This window comes from Ascaphus truei, chromosome 9, assembly GCF_040206685.1.
Source record: "Ascaphus truei isolate aAscTru1 chromosome 9, aAscTru1.hap1, whole genome shotgun sequence".
Taxonomy (NCBI): Eukaryota; Metazoa; Chordata; class Amphibia; order Anura; family Ascaphidae; genus Ascaphus; species Ascaphus truei.
In genome coordinates this window covers 112,268-134,621 of record NC_134491.1, presented here as the reverse complement: position 1 = coordinate 134,621, position 22,354 = coordinate 112,268, and the positions used below count along the sequence as shown (strand labels likewise).

General features: G+C 46.3%; 1 protein-coding gene across 1 annotated transcript in view; it reads left to right on the top strand.

The window, feature by feature from the left end:
- The first annotated feature begins 561 nt into the window (after positions 1–561).
- Positions 562–22,354, top strand: part of PLA2G4F (phospholipase A2 group IVF) — a 45,397-nt gene continuing 23,604 nt past the window's right edge. The window contains exons 1-5 of the mRNA XM_075613151.1: positions 562–755; positions 2,327–2,399; positions 6,034–6,170; positions 15,832–15,960; positions 16,988–17,028. Coding sequence (XP_075469266.1) covers positions 615–755; positions 2,327–2,399; positions 6,034–6,170; positions 15,832–15,960; positions 16,988–17,028 — 521 coding nt within the window. The 5' untranslated portion in view covers positions 562–614. The remainder of the gene's footprint in view (positions 756–2,326; positions 2,400–6,033; positions 6,171–15,831; positions 15,961–16,987; positions 17,029–22,354) is intronic.

The following is a 22,354-nucleotide window of genomic DNA, read 5'->3' as shown; positions in this document are numbered from 1 at the left end:
CAGCACGGACCTGCTCCCAAGAGCTTGCAATCTAAAGGGCTTCTCTAAGTTTCGGCTCCCAATGAAGTTTGTATCAAGGTGCTCTTGTTAAAAGCTCCCTTGGGAGCTGAAATGTAAAGCATACGAGTCAGCGTATTACATTTGAGTGCCTGTCCCGTTTTGAGAGGGAGAGATGCTGTGTATATACCTGATGAAATGTTTCTATCTGTATTAAGAACGCCCTCTCCCCCCGAGGCGTAATTCCTGCAAGAGGACCCTGACCCCGCCCACATGTAATAGGGCCCGCCCTCCCTGTGACTGGCTCTCTGCTCGACCCGCACCCTCTCACCTGCTGGCCACGCCCTCACATGCAGGCCCCGCCCCTCTCCCCTGCAGCCCCGCCCCTCTCACATGCAGGCCCCGGCCCTCTCCCCTGCAGCCCCGCCTCTCCCCTGCAGCCACGCCCTCACATGCAGGCCCCGCCCCTCTCCCCTGCAGCCCCGCCTCTCCCCTGCAGCCTCGCCCTCACATGCAGGCCCGCCCCTCTCCCCTGCAGCCCCGCCCTCACCTGCATTCTCCGCCCTCTCCCCTGCAGGCCCCGCCCCTCCCCGGAGCTCGCCGCACGGTGAATCCTCATGCACCTGTCCGCTCTGAGCCGCCTGTCCTTCCGGGCTCTGCCGGCTCTGGCCGCGGCCATCCTGCGGAGGGGAGAGGAGGAGGAGAAGAAGAAGCAGCAGCAGCAGCAGCAGCGGGGGAGGAGACCCAGAAGCTGGAGGGTGAGTGACAGGGGGAGGAGCCAAAACGAGTGCGGGACCAGCCGGAGCAGGGGTCCCGGCAAGGAGCAGTCACCTGCCTGTCATGTACAAGGGACTCCTTCCAGTAAGTGACTGTCACCCATTGGGAGGCAGTGTCACCCACCCATTGGGAGGCAGTGTCACCCATTGGGAGGCAGAGTCACCCATTGGGAGGCAGTGTCACCCATTGGGAGGCAGAGTCACCCATTGGGAGGCAGTGTCACCCACCCATTGGGAGGCAGTGTCACCCATTGGGAGGCAGAGTCACCCATTGGGAGGCAGAGTCACCCATTGGGAGGCAGTGTCACCCATTGGGAGGCAGTGTCACCCATTGGGAGGCAGTGTCACCCATTGGGAGGCTGAATCACCCATTGGGAGGCTGAGTTACCCATTGGGAGGCTGAGTCACCCATTGGGAGGCAGTGTCCCTCATTAGGAAATGTCACTGATTTATATGTATAAAGCGAGAGATATAACTTACATATCCCTCCCTAACAAGAGACCATATTCATTCATGACCTAAGGCTGAGTCCATGGTGACTCCAGCCCTGCGGAGGCTGAGGGAAAGCGGGTGCTTTCCCTGACCTTAGTTCGCGCGCCGTCCGGGGGCGTGTCGGGGGGCGGGCCAGTGAAGTCACGGAGCTGGTTCGCCCTCATTTGGCGAACCGCTCCCGTGAGCGCTCAAACTAGAAATTTGGTAAGACCTACGCCTCCGCACGCTTGCGGACGCGTGTGCGAGCCCCTGCTAAAGCCGCTCTCATTGCGGCTGCAGGAGCTCACTGACAAGCGTCAGCGCGCCTCAGCACGGCACTGACCCTGGACTCAGCCTAATGAAGATGTGTATGACATTGCAACAAATATGTATTACATAGGTATTAAGAAAATATGTATGAAATTGCAACAATCAAAAATAATGTCACCTCCGCTGTCACCGCGAGACACATTTAAATTGCACGCCCCGTGTCCTTGCTGTGCCTCTCCAGTAATTTTCACACACACAGAAGTGAGCACACGCATTTACACGCACTGTTCACTGAAGTGATGGATACTAATTATTAAGGGTATGTAATTAATGTTAATTATTAAGGGTATGTAATTAAAGTTAATTATTAAGGGTATGTAATTAATGTTAATTATAAAGGGTATGTAATAAATGCAATTATAACATTTATGTAATTATAAATGGAATGTAATTAGTGGTAATTATAAAGGGTATGTATTTAATGTTAATTATAAAGGGTATGTAATAAATGCAATTATAACATTTATATAATTATAAATGGAATGTAATTAGTGGTAATTATAAAGGGTATGTATTTAATGTTAATTATAAAGGGTATGTAATAAATGCAATTATAACATTTATATAATTATAAATGGAATGTAATTAGTGGTAATTATAAAGGGTATGTATTTAATGAAAATGGACATTTAGAAAAACAAAGCAAAATACGGAGTTATGTTTAGATATATCCTGCACACACCTCTGCCAGCGTGTACGTGTAGGGTATAATGGGGGTGTTACTTATGGAAAGAGCCGTGTTCTCATTGCAGAGGGAAACTCATCCGCATTATAACCTGAGTGTGAAGGTGCTGAGAGCGAGGAATATTCACGGCGCTGACCTGTGTAAGAAGCAGATAAACATCTCATTTCTCATTGCCCTTTATATATACTTCATATGAAACAATGTCACTCAGGCATGGAACATCTTCACTACTCGACCACGTATATGTGTGTATGTGTGTATATATATATATATATATATATATATATATATATATATATATATGCAAATATAGCTGTATGCTCATCTGCATGTCTTAGGCAGGTCTGCAACCCCGCCTTTCCCCATTATCACCCAGCATTCAGCACTTCCACTGCAGCAAGGGATTCTGGGAAATGACATGCAAATGAGCACACAGTGTCACTTTTTGCCTCAATAACCATTTTTAACATGGTTCCCTATAGGCTTAAGCTTGCTGCATGGTCACAGCTTTGAGCACAGCCAGGGTTACGGTGCATACCCAGAAAACCACCCACAGACAGCTGTTTCGACCTTGATGGGTCTCATCAACCCCACACTGATGAGACCCATCAAGGTCGAAACAGCTGTCTGTGGGTGGTTTTCTGGGTATGCACCTTAACCCTGGCTGTGCTCAAAGCTGTGACCATGCAGCAAGCTTAAGCCTATAGGGAACCATGTTAAAAATGGTTATTGAGGCAAAAAGTGACACTGTGTGCTCATTTGCATGTCATTTCCCAGAATCCCTTGCTGCAGTGGAAGTGCTGTATGCTGGGTGATAATGGGGGAAAGGCGGGGTTGCAGACCTGCCTAAGACATGCAGATGAGCATACAGCTATATTTGCATATTTGCTTTCCTGTGGAGGGTTTTTGTCACTTTTTTTACTCACCATAACTTAACTCAGTATTATGGTTTATATATATATATATATATATATATATATATATATATATATATATATATATACATTATATATATATATATATATATATATATATATATATATATATATATATATATATATATATACACACACACACAGTGGTTGACAAATCACCAAAAAATCTACTCGCCACACAAAAAAATCTACTCGCCACCTAGTACCAAACGTGTGCTGCTTGGGCCAATATTTACTCGCCCGGGGGTTAAATCCACTCGCCCGGGGCGAGCAAATGTATAGGTTTGTCGAACACTGTATATATATATATATATATTGTGTTTTCTATCCTATCCACTTCTACAAGCTCTTTGGGTCAGGGACACCTTTTCCTAATGTTACTTTTATGTCTGAATAGCTTATTAACATTGCGTGTTATATTCCTAAGTCACATGGGTTACCGTTATGAAGCGCTGTGTACATGGATAGCGCTATATAAATAAAGATATACATACAGTACTACAGACTCCTTTCTGCCTGTATGTATTATACAAATTTATTGCGCCGAGAGGGTCTTTTTCCCGATGGCGTTGCATACCCAGCATGCTAAAATGTTCACACCCCCCCCACCCCCCGAAGCAGTACAGGGGAATCTCATTAGGTGCATAATAACTTAGTAGATGGCTTCTTCAGGAGTACTGATTCGCCAAGGGTATATATATATATATATATATATATATATATATATATATATATATATATATATATATATATATACCGCGCTATAACGGGGTTTAGCTATATATATATATATATATATATATATATATATATATATATATATATATATATATATATATATATATATATATATATATACACAGCTAAACCCCGTTATAGCGCGGTCCTCGGGGGCCACCCGATCCGACCGCGCTAGAACCGGGGTCGCGCTAATTTTAAAAAAAATGGCCGCCGCACACCTGATCGGGAGGGAGGAGAGAAGGAAGGAAGAGGTGGCCGGAAGCCCTACACGTCCCCTAGCAACGGCGAGTCCAGCCGCAACCTGCTCCTTACCTCCTACCACCGGCATCCATTTCCCCCCCCCCCCCCCCCCAGGCCCCCACACCTAGTGGCCCTCCACGGCATAGCCCACGCGGCCCTCCGAGTCCCAGCCTGCTCCTCACTCACCCCCCCCTCCTCCCGACACCCCCCTCCTCCCGACACCCCCACCCCCTCCTCCTGATGCCAGCTCCGCTCCGATCTCAGCAGCCGACACCAAAGGTAGGGAGGGGGAGTGGGAGGTGTGTTGTGAGTGCTGTGAGAGCGTGCTGTGAGTGCTGTGTGCTGTGTGCTGTGTGCTTTGAGAGCTGAGTGCTGTGAGAGTGTGCTGCGAGTGCTGTGAGCAGTGTGCAGTGAGAGTGTGTGCTGTGAGCAGTGTGCTGGGAGTGTGCAGTGTGCAGTGAGTGCTGGGAGTGTGTGCAATGAGAATGTGTGCAGTGTGCAGTGAGAGTGAGTGCTGGGAGAGTGTGTGCAGTGAGTGCTGGGAGTGTGTGCAGTGAGTGCTGGGAGTATGTGCAGTGTGGTGTGTGCAGTGTGCAGTGAGAGTGTGTGCAGTGAGAGTGTGTGCAGTGAGAGTGTGTGCAGTGAGAGTGTGTGCAGTGAGAGTGTGTGCAGTGAGAGTGTGCAGTGAGAGTGTGTGCAGTGAGTGTGTGTGCAGTGGTGCAGTGAGTGTGTGTGCAGTGGTGCAGTGAGTGTGTGTGCAGTGGTGCAGTGAGAGTGTGCAGTGGTGCAGTGAGAGTGTGTGCAGTGTGCAGTGGGGGAGCCACGTGAAAACCGCGTTATAACCGAATTCGCGTTATAACGGGTCGCGCTATAACGGGGTTCAGCTGTTTATATATATGTGTTCCATGGATTAATAAACCCACCTTAGTGATGTCACACTTGTCAGTGCAGGTATTTAGTATATACCTGCAACTCTCTCTTCTCTCCTCTTCTCTCTTCTCTCATGTCTTAGGCTAAGGCCCCGCTCCCTCAGTCAGCGCGCCCGCACTGCAGACAGGCGGGGCGCTGACAGACACAGACCGCGATATGCGGTCTGTAGGGAGCCGGAGAGGGAGGGGGGCGGGAGTGGGAGGGAGGGGGGCGGGCTCTGATTGTGGTGCCGTCCACTCCCCCACACACGTACATATACACACACACACACACACACACATACACACACACACACACTTTAATAACACGCAGCTCCTTCCCTGCTCCCCGCCCAAGGCGCCTCCCACCTAGCTCCTCCCCTCCTCCCCATTGTCTGACTCGCGTACCACGTGACGCATCAACGCCGAAATCCACAAGATTCTTGCAGCATCGGCTGGCTGACGCGTCACCGTACGTAGTCAGCCCTGTCGGAAGGAGGCAGCGGGGGCAGGGACTACTCGGGCAAGGGTCTTAGGCAGGTCTGCAACCCCACCTTTCACCATTATCACACAGCACTTCCACTGCAGCAAGGGATTCTGGGAAATGAGATGCAAATGAGCACACAGTGCCACTTTTTGCTTCAAAAACCATTTTAAACATGGCTGTGCTCAAAGCTGTGACCATGCAGCAAGCTTAAGCCTATAGGGAACCATGTTGGAAATGGTTTTTGAAGCAAAAAGTGGCACTGTGTGCTCATTTGCATGTCATTTCCCAGAATCCCTTGCTGCAGTGGAAGTGCTGGGTGATAATGGTGAAAGGCGGGGTTGCAGACCTGCCTAAGACATGCAAATGAGCATACAGTATATTTCCATTTGCTATATTTATATATATATATATATATATATATATATATAATTTCATTCTCTGTCTTCTGTTTTTTCTGCCTCAGTGTCCAAGGCTGATTGCTATGTGCAGTTAAGACTCCCCACTGCCTCGCCTCTCGCTTCCAGGACTGGGGTCGTTTACAACTGCAGCGACCCGGAGTGGAATGAAACATTTCACTATCGCATACACGGAGCCATTAAGGTACAAACCCTAAAACACTGCGTGCGGTGACATAGAACGGTCTGTGCACCTCCATAGCGGATTTAGTTTCCTTTTTCTGTAAGTGTGGTGGAAACCTATCCCAGCTGCACATTGCAAAGCCAGTATAACCAGTCTCACACTGATGAGACCCAAAAGGTCGAAACAGCTGTCTGTGGGTAGGGTTCCTGGCTCTGCACTTTAACCCAGGCTGTGCTGAAAGGCTGTGAAATACAGCAGGCGTAAGCTTATAGGCAGGGTTGACTCCGGGTTTTGGGCACTTACCTACGGGTTGCTGTTGTCAATCTCCGGGTGGCGGCGGGGTGCGGTGTGATGCGGCAGCGTCTCCGGCATACTCTGTTATTTTCCTGCAATTCTCCCTTAAACTGCAGTTTGCGTGGCGTCAAATGACGCCGCGTTGCCATGGCAACCGGATGTTACGTGACGTCATGATGCTACGCCGCGTCACGTTGCCATGGCAATGCGACGCCGCGCAGCCATGTTCACTGCAGTTGGAGGGGGAATTGCAGCAGGATGCCGGGAGACGCCGCCGCACCACATCGCCAAGTAAGGGTTTTTTTTTGTTTTCCTCTGGGTTGGCCTTCAGTAGAAGGTGGCAACCCTGCTTATAGGGGATCATGTTAAAATGGATTTGAAGCAAAAGGTGACACTTGTGTGCTCATTTGCATGTCATTACCCAGAATCCCTAGCTCCAGTGGAAGCACTGTATGCTAAGAGATAATGGGGAAGGGCAGGGTTGCAGACCTGTCTGGGACATGTGAATGTGCTCACGTGGGATTTTTATTTTTTATGTAAGGAAACTGAAGAACAAATACACATCCTTCCATTAGTATATGAATATCATTAAAAACATTACATACGTGAGATCAAAATTCAACATATCGGGATACCAAAATAAAGGGCATAGAATGCAGGCCTGGTGCTCTCAATAAGCCTCGATACTTCTATGTAGGGAAATACTCTCCTAGTAATAACGCGCTTAATCCTACATGAAGAATTGAATGGGACCTGTTCCTTAAAGAGCGAGAATGTCCCCCTCTCTCTTTCCAAGAGACAGGTCAAATAGCATCCGACCGGACACTCGTCACATAAAGCGCCAGCAAATGATTTTCTGTAGTAGCGATCTCTCTGCATAGATAATTCTTATTACATACGGTGAGGACTTATCGCTTCTGGCATTTTAACGAATAGGCTGTAATGTATATTAGTGGGTAAGTAAGGGGATGACCCCTAAATTGGGTGCTCTAAAGAAAACCTTGCTGGCAAGTCTGAATTGTTTCTTAGTATTAGACAAGCGGAGTACTCTGTTACCTAAGGTAAACGGTAATGAATGATAAGCAGTATGCAGTCAGTCTATAGCAGTGGGTTAAATGACCCGCACACGGACATGAAGCCTTCTAACCTGACCGGTGAGCGTGTATCCAACCGGCGGTCCCTTCTCTGGTGGGCCTCTCTGTGTTCCGTGGTCTGCGGTATCCTGCAGCACTCCGTACAGCTGCTTCCTGTCCGGGGATCCTGTCCTCCACTGGCGGTCCTTTCTGGCAGCCCTCGAGGTACGCAGCGACCTGTGACCCCCGGATGTACCTGCTGCTGCTGCTTCCGTATCCTGTGCGACAGAGAATAGCTCCGCTCCACTGCGTGCGTCCGTCCCGATGAGAGGTATAGTAGAAAAAAGGGGGGGGGGGATACGAGCACTGCAAAAAAGACACTCTGGCTAGGGCATGTGCAAAAACGTAGAAAAAGGCTTTATTGTGGCTGATACGCCATTAAAATTACATGTTCACCGTCCTCTGACGCGTTTCGTTCCCAACGGAACTTTATCAAAGAGTATTCCTTGTGTCTGCCCGACTCCTCATTTATAGCCCTAATTGTTTAATTGAAGCAGGTGGAGGGTGTTGCCCATGTATGGCATCACATGTTAAGTCATTGCATTATTGCAGTCCCATAGCTAATATGTTATTGCCTCATATATGTAATGATGTATAATTACAGCACTCAGGGGGTTAAGAAATACTGAAGAGGCATAACTATGAGTCCTCAATTTCATCTTGGTTCTAACTACAAGTTGTTGTGGCAGTATATAAGCAGCTACGATCGTACCTACACAGGCATATAACGTTGGAGTCTGGTTTCTACAGGAATATGATACAAGGAGAATACATAAGTTTAAAACAATATAGGATACTTGCAAAGAATCCATTATAAAAGACTTCCCCATAGCAGAGAAAGACACCTATTAAAATAAAATAAAATCAAATCATCAAGACTGTTAATTGAGACAGAATAAGGATATTTTAAACAGATATAAACATAAGTACAAAACAAAGAAGAAAAACATATTATAGCAAAATAAACAAATACATGAAAAAAATGAAAAAGAATAATAAGAAAAATTATTAAAAACCATTGTGGACAACAGACCCTCCTACATTATTATAACTAATTACAGATAATAATGCTCTTATCAGAGACTGTAGAGTGGAGATTTGTTATTTTATTATTTTAGAGGTGAGGAGCTACATTTAATTGCATATAGGGGTTATAGAAGAATACCTCTTACATAACCTGAAGCTACATAATTCTACTTTTATATTTTTGTTACATTTTTGCTTATATAATACCCTCTTAAATGCATAAGGAATAGTGTATATCATGTCATACTTCTAATTCCTATTGGGGTTATATTTATAATTATAATTATTAATATCTGGTTTTGTTTTTATCGGTTCCTCACTCTCAACTCTTTCCACCCTTAACTGTCATTTACAGGAAATGGACCAGTTCCCAGTCTACATTTAATCCAGAGGGGTGGAGACTATTCATACAGTAGATCCACATCATTTCTCTTTTATTCAACTGTTTTAGTCTGTCCCCTCCCCTCTTTGCCACTGGTACGTGTTCCAGGCCTGAAAAAGAGAACCCCTCAAGTCCACCCTTAGGGCACATATTAAAGTGTCTTGGAACGGGGTGCAACGTGTCATTTTTCTTTATAAGCCGCACATGCTCTTGGATTCTGAGCTTTAGAGCTCTTGTTGTGCGTCCGATATAAATCATGTTGCACCTACACGTAATCATATACACCACGTAGCTGGTATTACAGTTGATAAATGTCTGTATTTTCTTGGTTCCCTTCGGTTTGATACATTTAATCTCTTTCAATGCATTTGAATATTGGCAGATATTACACCGGCTGCATTTGTAGAAACCTTTAGGTATGTTTCGTATACCATCGGAAACCTTTGATGAAAACAGACTCGGTGATAGATACGCTGCCACAGATTTAGCTTTGCGGAAGACTAGTTTTGGCCCTTTCTCAGTGATTGATTTAAGATCTTGGTCTAGTTTGAGCGTGTCCCAGTGTTTCTCCACTATTGATCTAATAATGTGTGATTGTTTACTCTGCTGAGTAATGAAGAGTGGTAATGGTGTACCGCCTTCCTTACCCCACTGATTCCTTCTGCCAGCATTTGCGGAGAGTAGATCCTCTCTCTTCATGGTCTTAACCAGATTTAGAGTGTCTAAAAGCTCTTTTTCTTTGTATCCTCTCTCCACAAATCTTGCAACAAGTTTTTTAGACTGTACTTCAAAATTCTCTTCCGTGGAGCACAATGCTGGCACAATGCTGGCAGAAGGAATCAGTGGGGTAAGGAAGGCGGTACACCATTACCACTCTTCATTACTCAGCAGAGTAAACAATCACACATTATTAGATCAATAGTGGAGAAACACTGGGACACGCTCAAACTAGACCAAGATCTTAAATCAATCACTGAGAAAGGGCCAAAACTAGTCTTCCGCAAAGCTAAATCTGTGGCAGCGTATCTATCACCGAGTCTGTTTTCATCAAAGGTTTCCGATGGTATACGAAACATACCTAAAGGTTTCTACAAATGCAGCCGGTGTAATATCTGCCAATATTCAAATGCATTGAAAGAGATTAAATGTATCAAACCGAAGGGAACCAAGAAAATACAGACATTTATCAACTGTAATACCAGCTACGTGGTGTATATGATTACGTGTAGGTGCAACATGATTTATATCGGACGCACAACAAGAGCTCTAAAGCTCAGAATCCAAGAGCATGTGCGGCTTATAAAGAAAAATGACACGTTGCACCCCGTTCCAAGACACTTTAATATGTGCCCTAAGGGTGGACTTGAGGGGTTCTCTTTTTCAGGCCTGGAACACGTACCAGTGGCAAAGAGGGGAGGGGACAGACTAAAACAGTTGAATAAAAGAGAAATGATGTGGATCTACTGTATGAATAGTCTCCACCCCTCTGGATTAAATGTAGACTGGGAACTGGTCCATTTCCTGTAAATGACAGTTAAGGGTGGAAAGAGTTGAGAGTGAGGAACCGATAAAAACAAAACCAGATATTAATAATTATAATTATAAATATAACCCCAATAGGAATTAGAAGTATAACATGATATACACTATTCCTTATGCATTTAAGAGGGTATTATATAAGCAAAAATGTAACAAAAATATAAAAGTAGAATTATGTAGCTTCAGGTTATGTAAGAGGTATTCTTCTATAACCCCTATATGCAATTAAATGTAGCTCCTCACCTCTAAAATAATAAAATAACAAATCTCCACTCTACAGTCTCTGATAAGAGCATTATTATCTGTAATTAGTTATAATAATGTAGGAGGGTCTGTTGTCCACAATAGTTTTTAATAATTTTTCTTATTATTCTTTTTCATTTTTTTCATGTATTTGTTTATTTTGCTATAATATGTTTTTCTTCTTTGTTTTGTACTTATGTTTATATCTGTTTAAAATATCCTTATTCTGTCTCAATTAACAGTCTTGATGATTTGATTTTATTTTATTTTAATAGGTGTCTTTCTCTGCTATGGGGAAGTCTTTTATAATGGATTCTTTGCAAGTATCCTATATTGTTTTAAACTTATGTATTCTCCTTGTATCATATTCCTGTAGAAACCAGACTCCAACGTTATATGCCTGTGTAGGTACGATCGTAGCTGCTTATATACTGCCACAACAACTTGTAGTTAGAACCAAGATGAAATTGAGGACTCATAGTTATGCCTCTTCAGTATTTCTTAACCCCCTGAGTGCTGTAATTATACATCATTACATATATGAGGCAATAACATATTAGCTATGGGACTGCAATAATGCAATGACTTAACATGTGATGCCATACATGGGCAACACCCTCCACCTGCTTCAATTAAACAATTAGGGCTATAAATGAGGAGTCGGGCAGACACAAGGAATACTCTTTGATAAAGTTCCGTTGGGAACGAAACGCGTCAGAGGACGGTGAACATGTAATTTTAATGGCGTATCAGCCACAATAAAGCCTTTTTCTACGTTTTTGCACATGCCCTAGCCAGAGTGTCTTTTTTGCAGTGCTCGTATCCCCCCCCCCCCTTTTTTCTTGTAATGTATATTATTTTATTTTGCTGTCAATAATGGCGGCATCCTCTGTTCCCTTATCTTGGGTAACAATTCCCTTATCTTGGGTAACAATTCCCTTATCTTGGGTAACAATTGCCTTATGTAGAGTAACAATTCCCTGATGTAGGATAACAATTCCCTGATGTTGGGTAACAATTCCCTGATGTAGGATAACAATTCCCTGATGTTGGGTAACAATTCCCTGATGTAGGATAACAATTCCCTGATGTAGGATAACAATTCCCTGATGTAGGATAACAATTCCCTGATGTTGGGTAACAATTCCCTGATGTTGGGTAACAATTCCCTGATGTAGGATAACAATTCCCTGATGTAGGATAACAATTCCCTGATGTTGGGTAACAATTCCCCGATGTTGGGTAACAATTCCCTGATGTAGGATAACAATTCCCTGATGTAGGATAACAATTCCCTGATGTAGGATAACAATTCCCTGATGTTTGGTAACAATTCCCTGATGTTGGGTAACAATTCCCTGATGTAGGATAACAATTCCCTGATGTAGGATAACAATTCCCTGATGTAGGATAACAATTCCCTGATGTAGGATAACAATTCCCTGATGTTGGGTAACAATTCCCTGATGTAGGATAACAATTCCCTGATGTTGGGTAACAATTCCCTGATGTAGGATAACAATTCCCTGATGTAGGATAACAATTCCCTGATGTAGGATAACAATTCCCTGATGTAGGATAACAATTCCCTGATGTTGGGTAACAATTCCCTGATGTTGGGTAACAATTCCCTGATGTAGGATAACAATTCCCTGATGTTGGGTAACAATTCCCTGATGTAGGATAACAATTCCCTGATGTTGGATAACAATTCCCTGATGTTGGGTAACAATTCCCTGATGTTGGGTAACAATTCCCTGATGTATGGTAACAATTCCCTGATGTAGGATAACAATTCCCTGATGTAGCATAACAATTCCCTGATGTTGGGTAACAATTCCCTGATATTGGGTAACAATTCCCTGATGTTGGGTAACAATTCCCTGATGTTGGGTAACAATTCCCTGATGTTGGGTAACAATTCCCTGATGTTGGGTAACAATTCCCTGATGTTGGGTAACAATTCCCTGATGTAGGATAACAATTCCCTGATGTTGGGTAACAATTCCCTGATGTTGGGTAACAATTCCCTGATGTTGGGTAACAATTCCCTGATGTTGGATAACAATTCCCTGATGTAGGATAACAATTCCCTGATGTTGGGTAACAATTCCCTGATGTTGGGTAACAATTCCCTGATGTTGGGTAACAATTCCCTGATGTTGGGTAACAATTCCCTGATGTTGGGTAACAATTCCCTGATGTAGGATAACAATTCCCTGATGTTGGGTAACAATTCCCTGATGTTGGGTAACAATTCCCTGATGTTGGGTAACAATTCCCTGATGTAGGGTAACAATTCCCTGATGTAGGGTAACAATTCCCTGATGTTGGGTAACAATTCCCTGATGTAGGATAACAATTCCCTGATGTTGGGTAACAATTCCCTGATGTAGGATAACAATTCCCTGATGTAGGATAACAATTCCTTGATGTAGGATAACAATTCCCTGATGTAGGATAACAATTCCCTGATGTTGGGTAACAATTCCCTGATGTTGGGTAACAATTCCCTGATGTAGGATAACAATTCCCTGATGTTGGGTAACAATTCCCTGATGTAGGATAACAATTCCCTGATGTTGGATAACAATTCCCTGATGTTGGATAACAATTCCCTGATGTTGGGTAACAATTCCCTGATGTTGGGTAACAATTCCCTGATGTATGGTAACAATTCCCTGATGTAGGATAACAATTCCCTGATGTAGCATAACAATTCCCTGATGTTGGGTAACAATTCCCTGATATTGGGTAACAATTCCCTGATGTTGGGTAACAATTCCCTTATGTTGGGTAACAATTCCCTGATGTTGGGTAACAATTCCCTGATGTTGGGTAACAATTCCCTGATGTAGGATAACAATTCCCTGATGTTGGGTAACAATTCCCTGATGTTGGGTAACAATTCCCTGATGTTGGGTAACAATTCCCTGATGTTGGGTAACAATTCCCTGATGTTGGGTAACAATTCCCTGATGTAGGATAACAATTCCCTGATGTTGGGTAACAATTCCCTGATGTTGGGTAACAATTCCCTGATGTTGGGTAACAATTCCCTGATGTAGGGTAACAATTCCCTGATGTAGGGTAACAATTCCCTGATGTTGGATAACAATTCCCTGATGTTGGGTAACAATTCCCTGATGTTGGGTAACAATTCCCTGATGTTGGGTAACAATTCCCTGATGTTGGGTAACAATTCCCTGATGTTGGGTAACAATTCCCTGATGTTGGGTAACAATTCCCTGATGTAGGATAACAATTCCCTGATGTTGGGTAACAATTCCCTGATGTTGGGTAACAATTCCCTGGTGTTGGGTAACAATTCCCTGGTGTTGGGTAACAATTCCCTGATGTAGGATAACAATTCCCTGATGTTGGGTAACAATTCCCTGATGTTGGGTAACAATTCCCTGATGTTGGGTAACAATTCCCTGATGTTGGGTAACAATTCCCTGATGTTGGGTAACAATTCCCTGATGTAGGATAACAATTCCCTGATGTTGGGTAACAATTCCCTGATGTAGGATAACAATTCCCTGATGTTGGGTAACAATTCCCTGATGTTGGGTAACAATTCCCTGATGTAGGATAACAATTCCCTGATGTTGGGTAACAATTCCCTGATGTAGGATAACAATTCCCTGATGTTGGGTAACAATTCCCTGATGTAGGATAACAATTCCCTGATGTTGGGTAACAATTCCCTGATGTTGGGTAGCAATTCCCTGATGTTGGGTAACAATTCCCTGATGTTGGGTAACAATTCCCTGATGTTGGGTAACAATTCCCCGATGTTGGGTAACAATTCCCCGATGTTGGATAACAATTCCCTGATGTTGGGTAACAATTCCCTGATGTTGGGTAACAATTCCCTGATGTTGGGTAACAATTCCCTGATGTTGGATAACAATTCCCTGATGTTGGATAACAATTCCCTGATGTTGGGTAACAATTCCCTGATGTTGGGTAACAATTCCCTGATGTTGGGTAACAATTCCCTGATGTTGGGTAACAATTCCCTGATGTTGGGTAACAATTCCCTGATGTTGGGTAACAATTCCCTGATGTTGGGTAACAATTCCCTGATGTTGGGTAACAATTCCCTGATGTTGGGTAACAATTCCCTGATGTAGGGTAACAATTCCCTGATGTAGGGTAACAATTCCCTGATGTTGGGTAACAATTCCCTGATGTTGGGTAACAATTCCCTGATGTTGGGTAACAATTCCCTGATGTTGGGTAACAATTCCCTGATGTTGGGTAACAATTCCCTGATGTTGGGTAACAATTCCCTGATGTTGGGTAACAATTCCCTGATGTAGGATAACAATTCCCTGATGTTGGGTAACAATTCCCTGATGTTGGGTAACAATTCCCTGGTGTTGGGTAACAATTCCCTGGTGTTGGGTAACAATTCCCTGATGTAGGATAACAATTCCCTGATGTTGGGTAACAATTCCCTGATGTTGGGTAACAATTCCCTGATGTTGGGTAACAATTCCCTGATGTTGGGTAACAATTCCCTGATGTAGGATAACAATTCCCTGATGTTGGGTAACAATTCCCTGATGTAGGATAACAATTCCCTGATGTTGGGTAACAATTCCCTGATGTTGGGTAACAATTCCCTGATGTAGGATAACAATTCCCTGATGTTGGGTAACAATTCCCTGATGTAGGATAACAATTCCCTGATGTTGGGTAACAATTCCCTGATGTAGGATAACAATTCCCTGATGTTGGGTAACAATTCCCTGATGTTGGGTAGCAATTCCCTGATGTTGGGTAACAATTCCCTGATGTTGGGTAACAATTCCCTGATGTTGGGTAACAATTCCCCGATGTTGGGTAACAATTCCCTGATGTAGGATAACAATTCCCTGATGTTGGTTAACAATTCCCTGATGTTGGGTAACAATTCCCTGATGTTGGGTAACAATTCCCTGATGTTGGGTAACAATTCCCTGATGTTGGGTAACAATTCCCTGATGTTGGGTAACAATTCCCTGATGTTGGGTAACAATTCCCTGATGTTTGGTGGCGTGTTGTCTCCTTGTAGAACATTCTCGAGCTGACCCTGTATGACCGGGATGTCATGCTTGATGACCAGCTCTCCTCGGTCGTGTTTGACGTGGGAAATATTAAGCCTGGACGGATCACTAAGCGCGTGTTTCAGCTCAACCCAAAGGTATGACATTCCCCGCGTTACTGCGCTGTATCTTCCACTCACCTCTTGTAGTAAGTGTACAGCAAATAAAAATCCCCCGTGTGCACATTCGCACGTCTCAGACTGGTCTGCAATCCTGCCCTTCCCCATTATATCTTCCCGTGCTTTCACTGCAGCCAGGGATTCTGGGAAATGACATGCAAATGAGCATACAGTGTCACTCTTTACTTCTTATCCATTTTAACATGGGACTCCTATAAGCGTATGCCTGCCGCATTACACAGCTTTCCAGCACAGTCTGGGTTAAAGAAGTGCAAAGCCAGTAACCCTACTCACAGACAGCTTTTCGTCCTTTTGGGTCTCATCGGTGTGAGGCTGGTTGCTGGCGAACCTCGCGCTGATGAGACCCAAAAGGTTGAAAAAGCTGTCTGTGAGTAGGTTACTGGTTTTGCACTTCTTTAACCCAGACTGTGCTGGAAAGCTGTGTAATGCGGCAGGCATAAGCTTATAGGGGTCCCATGTTAAAATGGATAAGAAGTAAAGAGTGACACTGTGTGCTCATTTGCATAACAGTACCCAGAATCCCTGGCTGCAGTGGAAGCACGGTATGCGAAGAGATAATGGGGAGGGGCAGGTTGCAGACCTGCCTGAGACGTGTGAGTGTGCACATGCGGGATTTTTATTTACAGTACAGTGGACAGTTTTTGTCACTTTTTTTTTTTTTTACCCACCATAACTTTTTTAATGTGTTGTAAACTCTTAACAAAACATTGTCCTTCTTTCTATTGGGAGTCTTTTCTTTTTAGGGCTATTTTATGCGCTGAACCGCTTATAAAATGGCCACCATTACCTGTCCTTGAAGGAATGTGTGATTAAATGCTTATTTTATCATTAGTAGCGGATGTTGGGTAGATGAAAGCGAGGAAATGTTTGTTTGGGTTTCCTTTTGTTTTATGTGGACAGCATGTTTAAAAGTCATTGTGTGTTACTGGGAAGGTGTAAGGCCTCACTTTATATCGTCTAATCTCCTTGTGTTCTGTTTCCTCAGGAGAAGGAGGTGCTGGAGGTGGAGTTTAGCATTGAGGAAAGGTGACAGACCTGCCATATATTTTCCCCTTGGTATTGCTGCATACTATAACAGTGCTGGCAGTGGCAGATTTCCCGTTGAGCCCGGACCTAGGGCAGCTACATTTTTGGGGCGGCAAAAATGTCCGCCCCCATGTACATTTGCCGCGCTCTCAGCCCTATCGGGCCTGAGGGGAAGTCACTTACATATGCCAGGCGCCTCTTTGCTGTCTCCTTTCTGCCGCCCTCCTCCTCCTTCCGATTAGCAGCGTCAAATGACGCCACGGATGTCACCAACATGGCGTCTCGTTGCCATGGCAATATGACACACGGCGAGAAATGACGTCGCGTTGCCATGGCAACGAGACGCCGTGTGACATCACTTTGGAGTCATCCGCGGCGTCATACGACGATGCGAATCGGAAGGAGGAGGTGGGCGGCAGAAAGGAGACGGCCGGCATATCTATGTGCCTAGGGGCGGCGGGTTTCAAAATACCCCCGCTGAGTGCTGGCCTTGAATAAGAAACAAGGGAAGATTTTACAATGAAGTCTGTGATCAGGATGAAAAACGGGCAGCATGTGTATGTGTATCTTTATTTATATTGTGCTATTCATGTTCATAGCGCGTTACAGCAGGAATACATGGGACTTAATAGAAATAAATGCTTCATACATAAAAGTAAACATTCAGAAAAGGAGTCTCTGCCCCGAAGAGCTTACAATGTAAGTATTAAGTAGGGAGAATGTACAGACAGTAAGAGGGTGTTCTGGTAAGTGTGTCTGCAGGGGGGTCAGTGCATATGAGATGTATAGTATCAGCCAGCGGAGCTACCCATAAAGAGGTGTGTTTTAAGATGCGTCTTAAAGGTGGATAGAGAGGGTGCTCGTCGGATATTGAGGGGAAGGACATTCCAGAGTTGTGGGGCAGTGAGTGAGATTTTAGGTGGTAGAGGGCTTTCGATACAAAAGGGGTAGACAGAAGACCTCCTTGAGCAGAAAGCAAGAGCTGGGCGGGTGTATAGTGCAAAATTAGGCCGTAGGAGGGGCAGTGGAGGGTATAGTGAGATATTAGGGTGAGATTTAAGGAGGGGCAGAAGAGTGTATAGTCTTAAAAGGTAGGAGGAGAATTTTGTAAGGAATGCAGGATTTTATAGGAAGCCAGGAGAGGGATTTCAGCAGGGGAGATGCTGAGACAGATTTAGGAGAGAGTAAAGTGATTCTAGCAGCAGCATTTAGGATAGATTGTAGGGGAGACAGGTGAGAGGCAGGAAGGCCGGACAGCAGGAGGTTACAGTAGTCAAGACGGGAGAGAATGAGGGTCTGAGCCAGAGTTTTGGCAGTAGAGTAACAGAGGAAAGGGCGTATCTTTGTGATATTGCGGAGGAAAAAGCAACAGGTTTTAGCTACATTGTGAATATGAGAGCATGTGAGGGAGAAGTCAATTGTGACTCCTAGACAGCGTGCTTGTAATACTGTGTGTGTGATAATACTACCAACAGTAATGTAGAAGGGGCAGTAGGGCCAGGTTTGGGAGGAAGTATGAGGAGCTCCGTCTTCGACATGTTAAGTTTGAGACAGCAGAGGGCCATCCAGAATGATATAGCGGAGAGACATTTAGAGACTTTGGTTTGTATACCAGGTGTAAGGTCAGGGGCAGAAAGGAAATTTGTGTCATCAGCATAGAGGTGATATTTGAACCCAAGAAATGTAATTAGGTCACCTAAAGAGAGTGTGTAAAGAGGAGAGATCCTGGGGTACCGCCACAGAGAGATCGATAGAGGAGGAGGTGTTGGCAGAAGAGACACTGAAAGTACGATGGGAGAGGTAAGAGGAGATTGAGGATAGAGCTTTGTTACGGATACTAAAAGTGTAACCCTCCCTACCCGGCTACAGGGGCGTTTACATTGGATAGTATATATAAGTGTAAGGGTGTGCTAAAAACCCGTTGCGTGTGTATGGCAGGTTCCGTGACGGCACGGTATACAGGGTGCCGCCATGTTGTTGCGCAATATCGCTAAGGACACTGATAAGGTCGTAAGGTCGCGCCTGCGTAAGGGGAGCGCGCGAACGCAGGACCAATAAGGAAAGGCTCTGATATGGACGGCAACTCCCGCGAGCTCTGGGGCAAGCACCTGACGCTAGGAGCCAATGAGAGGGCTGGGATTTTGGAAACAGGAACAGGAAGTGTGGGGGCAGCGACCACGCTGGGCAGAGGAGCTCGAGACCGAGTGAGAGGAGGTAGTGCGAGTGCAGGGGGTCCGTGACCCACCTGCATAGGCCGACTATTACTCCCCAGGCCCATAAGAGATTTCCCCCTGAGTCACCGTAGGCTGCGGTACTGTAGGGACGCCCGATAGTGGAGAGCATTGTCACCTTAGATAGGGACAGCGCACGGAGTTGTGGACAGTCACGGTCATCTGGGATCAGATGGCTGGACACCTCGACGTCCGGAGGATCCGAGGAGGAGCAGCGGACCCTTTGCGAAGAGGCGCCGGTCACCGCCGTGACCGGAAGGTACAATTGTAACTCAAGTGCACCAACACCGGTCATCAGGCGCTGATCTCGCCTTAGGAATAACTCTAGTAGGACACTAGCAAGTGGCTAGCGGACTGAGTATATTAGCTAACCTATTGCAAGGACAACACTCTATAGAGCGTGGCCGAGCCACTGTTTTACAGGACACTTCCACTAGGGATGCGGTCGAGCCGCGTAGTACAAGGACTTTAACGTATAGTATAAGTTATGTGTGATGTTATGTAGGGGGTAAGACGTGGTTACTTAGACACAGTAAACTTGGTTGCACGCATTGTTGGTATGTTTCTTGCCCAGGGCGATCTTACGTAACGGGGATCCTGGGTAGGTGGAGGCGCTGCGCTAGAATCCTTACCCCAGGCTCCCAGCTAGCGGAGGCTCATATCTCCTGGAGCCGCAGGTTAAGTACAGCACTAGTAGTCCCTTAAGAAGGTGTTCAGAAAAAGGGCTACATTTGGAGGCGCTGCTGAGATATCAGACTTGGGGTGCCCCTATGATTTTTTTTCTCAATTGTGCAACAAGTATTCCACCATGTCTGTGCCGTCGCCGCTTGAGGTGCGCAAGTGGGCCCAGCGGCATGAGGTCCCTCTGGCACGTGTTTTTAGCCTGGGGCATGTCCCCGACGTTCTCTCACTCGGCACTGTGACAGACCATGTCAGAAAACTCCCGCTTATGGACACTGCCCGAGTGCAAGACCACTACTATGATCAGGACCAGTTGTGGCGCAAAATATTATATGTCACTGAACAGGACATATGCCCCGAGGCTCTGCCCTTGGTACTATTATTGCCTGAGGCCCCCGGCGTACGCTGCCCCATAGTGCAAGTGGAACCCAACGAACCACTGGCCGCTTCTACCCCCCAGAGGGGGTACCCCAGCTCGTTAGGTGCCATCACCAGCGGCTCCGACCGCACCCCTGAAAACAGTTTGCACTCTCGGTGGCCTGCTTCAATGGGCCTGGGCACTTCATTTACCCCGTCCGTCCTGAGGCCCGCCCTGAATAGACTCAGTATGCCCCGACTAGATGCCTACTCCCCCGCCGGGGGCAGCCTAATGGATAATGCCTCTATCCCTGTGCTCGCAGAGGCCATCCATCACTTCACACAGGCCCACCAATACCGGAAGCTAAAGGCGTTCTCAGGTGACAAACCCACGCCTCAGGGAGAAGTTGGATTTGAAGAGTGGCTGGATCACACGGAACAGGTACTGCCTGAATGGTCCTGCACTGACGCCGTCCGTCGACAGCGTATCGTGGAGTGTCTCCGACCCCCAGCGTCCCATATGGTGCACTGCTATCGGGACTATCACCCGGACGCTGACGCGGCGGGACTCCTTTACTGCCTTACCAAGACCTATGGAGCCCCTGTGGACGACTATGCTTCGGTGACCAAGTTTCACGCGTTGGCCCAGAAAGAGGGAGAAATGGTGTCCGACTTTCTCAGACGTCTGCATCTGGATCTGTGGACCCTGGTGAGAAAGGGCATGGTACCGAAGGTGGATGCCGACGGATTGCGCACTACCCAGCTATTGAGGGGGCTCCTGCCTCTGCATCCGGTGTCTGTACGTGTCAGCGGCTGCCTAGTACCCGGACAAGCCTTGGCGTTCAGTGATCTAATGGACCGAGTACAAGCGCATGAGACTGTACTGCTGGGGCGTGACTTAACCCCTGGAAAGAAGGCGTCGGGTGGAAACAAGGACACCAAAAAGCCAGAAGCTAAAGCCGAGGCCTCGGAGAGCGGGGACCCAGACAAAGAGGTTTCGGAGGCGGCGACCGCTGCCCGGCACCGCCCGGTGTCGGGGCGAAACTCACCTCCCGCCCGAAATGACACCTACCTCAGTCAAATCCAGTGTTACACTTGCGGGAAAATGGGACACCTTCGGGCGCGTTGCCCCTCCCAATGGAGAACGGCGTCTCGACCAGCTCAGTCTATGCCATGCGCTCCCCAGGACGGTGGAGCCGTGGCCCAGCCCTCAACGAGCAATCGGATCGGACCCACTGCCATCGTTCGGGTAGTAATTGAAGGCATCTATGCTTCGGCGTTGATGGATACGGGATCCCTGGTGACCATAGTGTATCGGCCCTTCTATGACCAACACTTACATCGGCTGCCGCTGTTATCCGCTGACTCCTTACGGTTGAGAGGGCTGAGCCACGAAGATTATCCCATCGATGGAGTGGTAAAAGTACATCTGGACATTCCCCAGCTGAACACCGGCAAGCACCACCCCATGGAAGTGGAAGCCTTAGTGTGTCCCGAGCCGCAAGACCACGACAGCGAACCGATAATCATGGGGACCAACACCAACATTGTGCAGTCAGTGATCCGCATGTACCTACAAGAAGCGGGCGAAGCCCCGCTGCTAGCCCTCGCTACGTGTCCGGCCCTATAAGAGGCTTGCGGTAAAATTGCGACTGAAGAGAAGCATGGGATGCTATACAGTCAAGAGTGGGGACTGACCAAGATCCCGCCCGGGGAAGGGAGAATGATGATCGCGGCCTGCCACTACCCGGACAGACGTCTGGAAGATCAGCTCTTCTCCTTGGAGAGCACGACACGGGATGATCAGCGGCTTGGCTATGAACTATTAGCTTCCGTAAGAGAGTGGCCGGGGAAGATTCCGGACAGAACCTGGGTGTATGTGCAGAATATCTCCCCGTACCCCATGTGTATCGATCGGCGGCAGCCGCTGGGCAGAATATACCCGGTAGTACCCGAAGAGAAGGCTTTGAAAGGACGGCCGGCGGCCACCACTCATGCAGTGGCCCCCCTATTGGCCTTTGACTTCGGAGACTCACCGCTAACGGCAGACTGGAAAA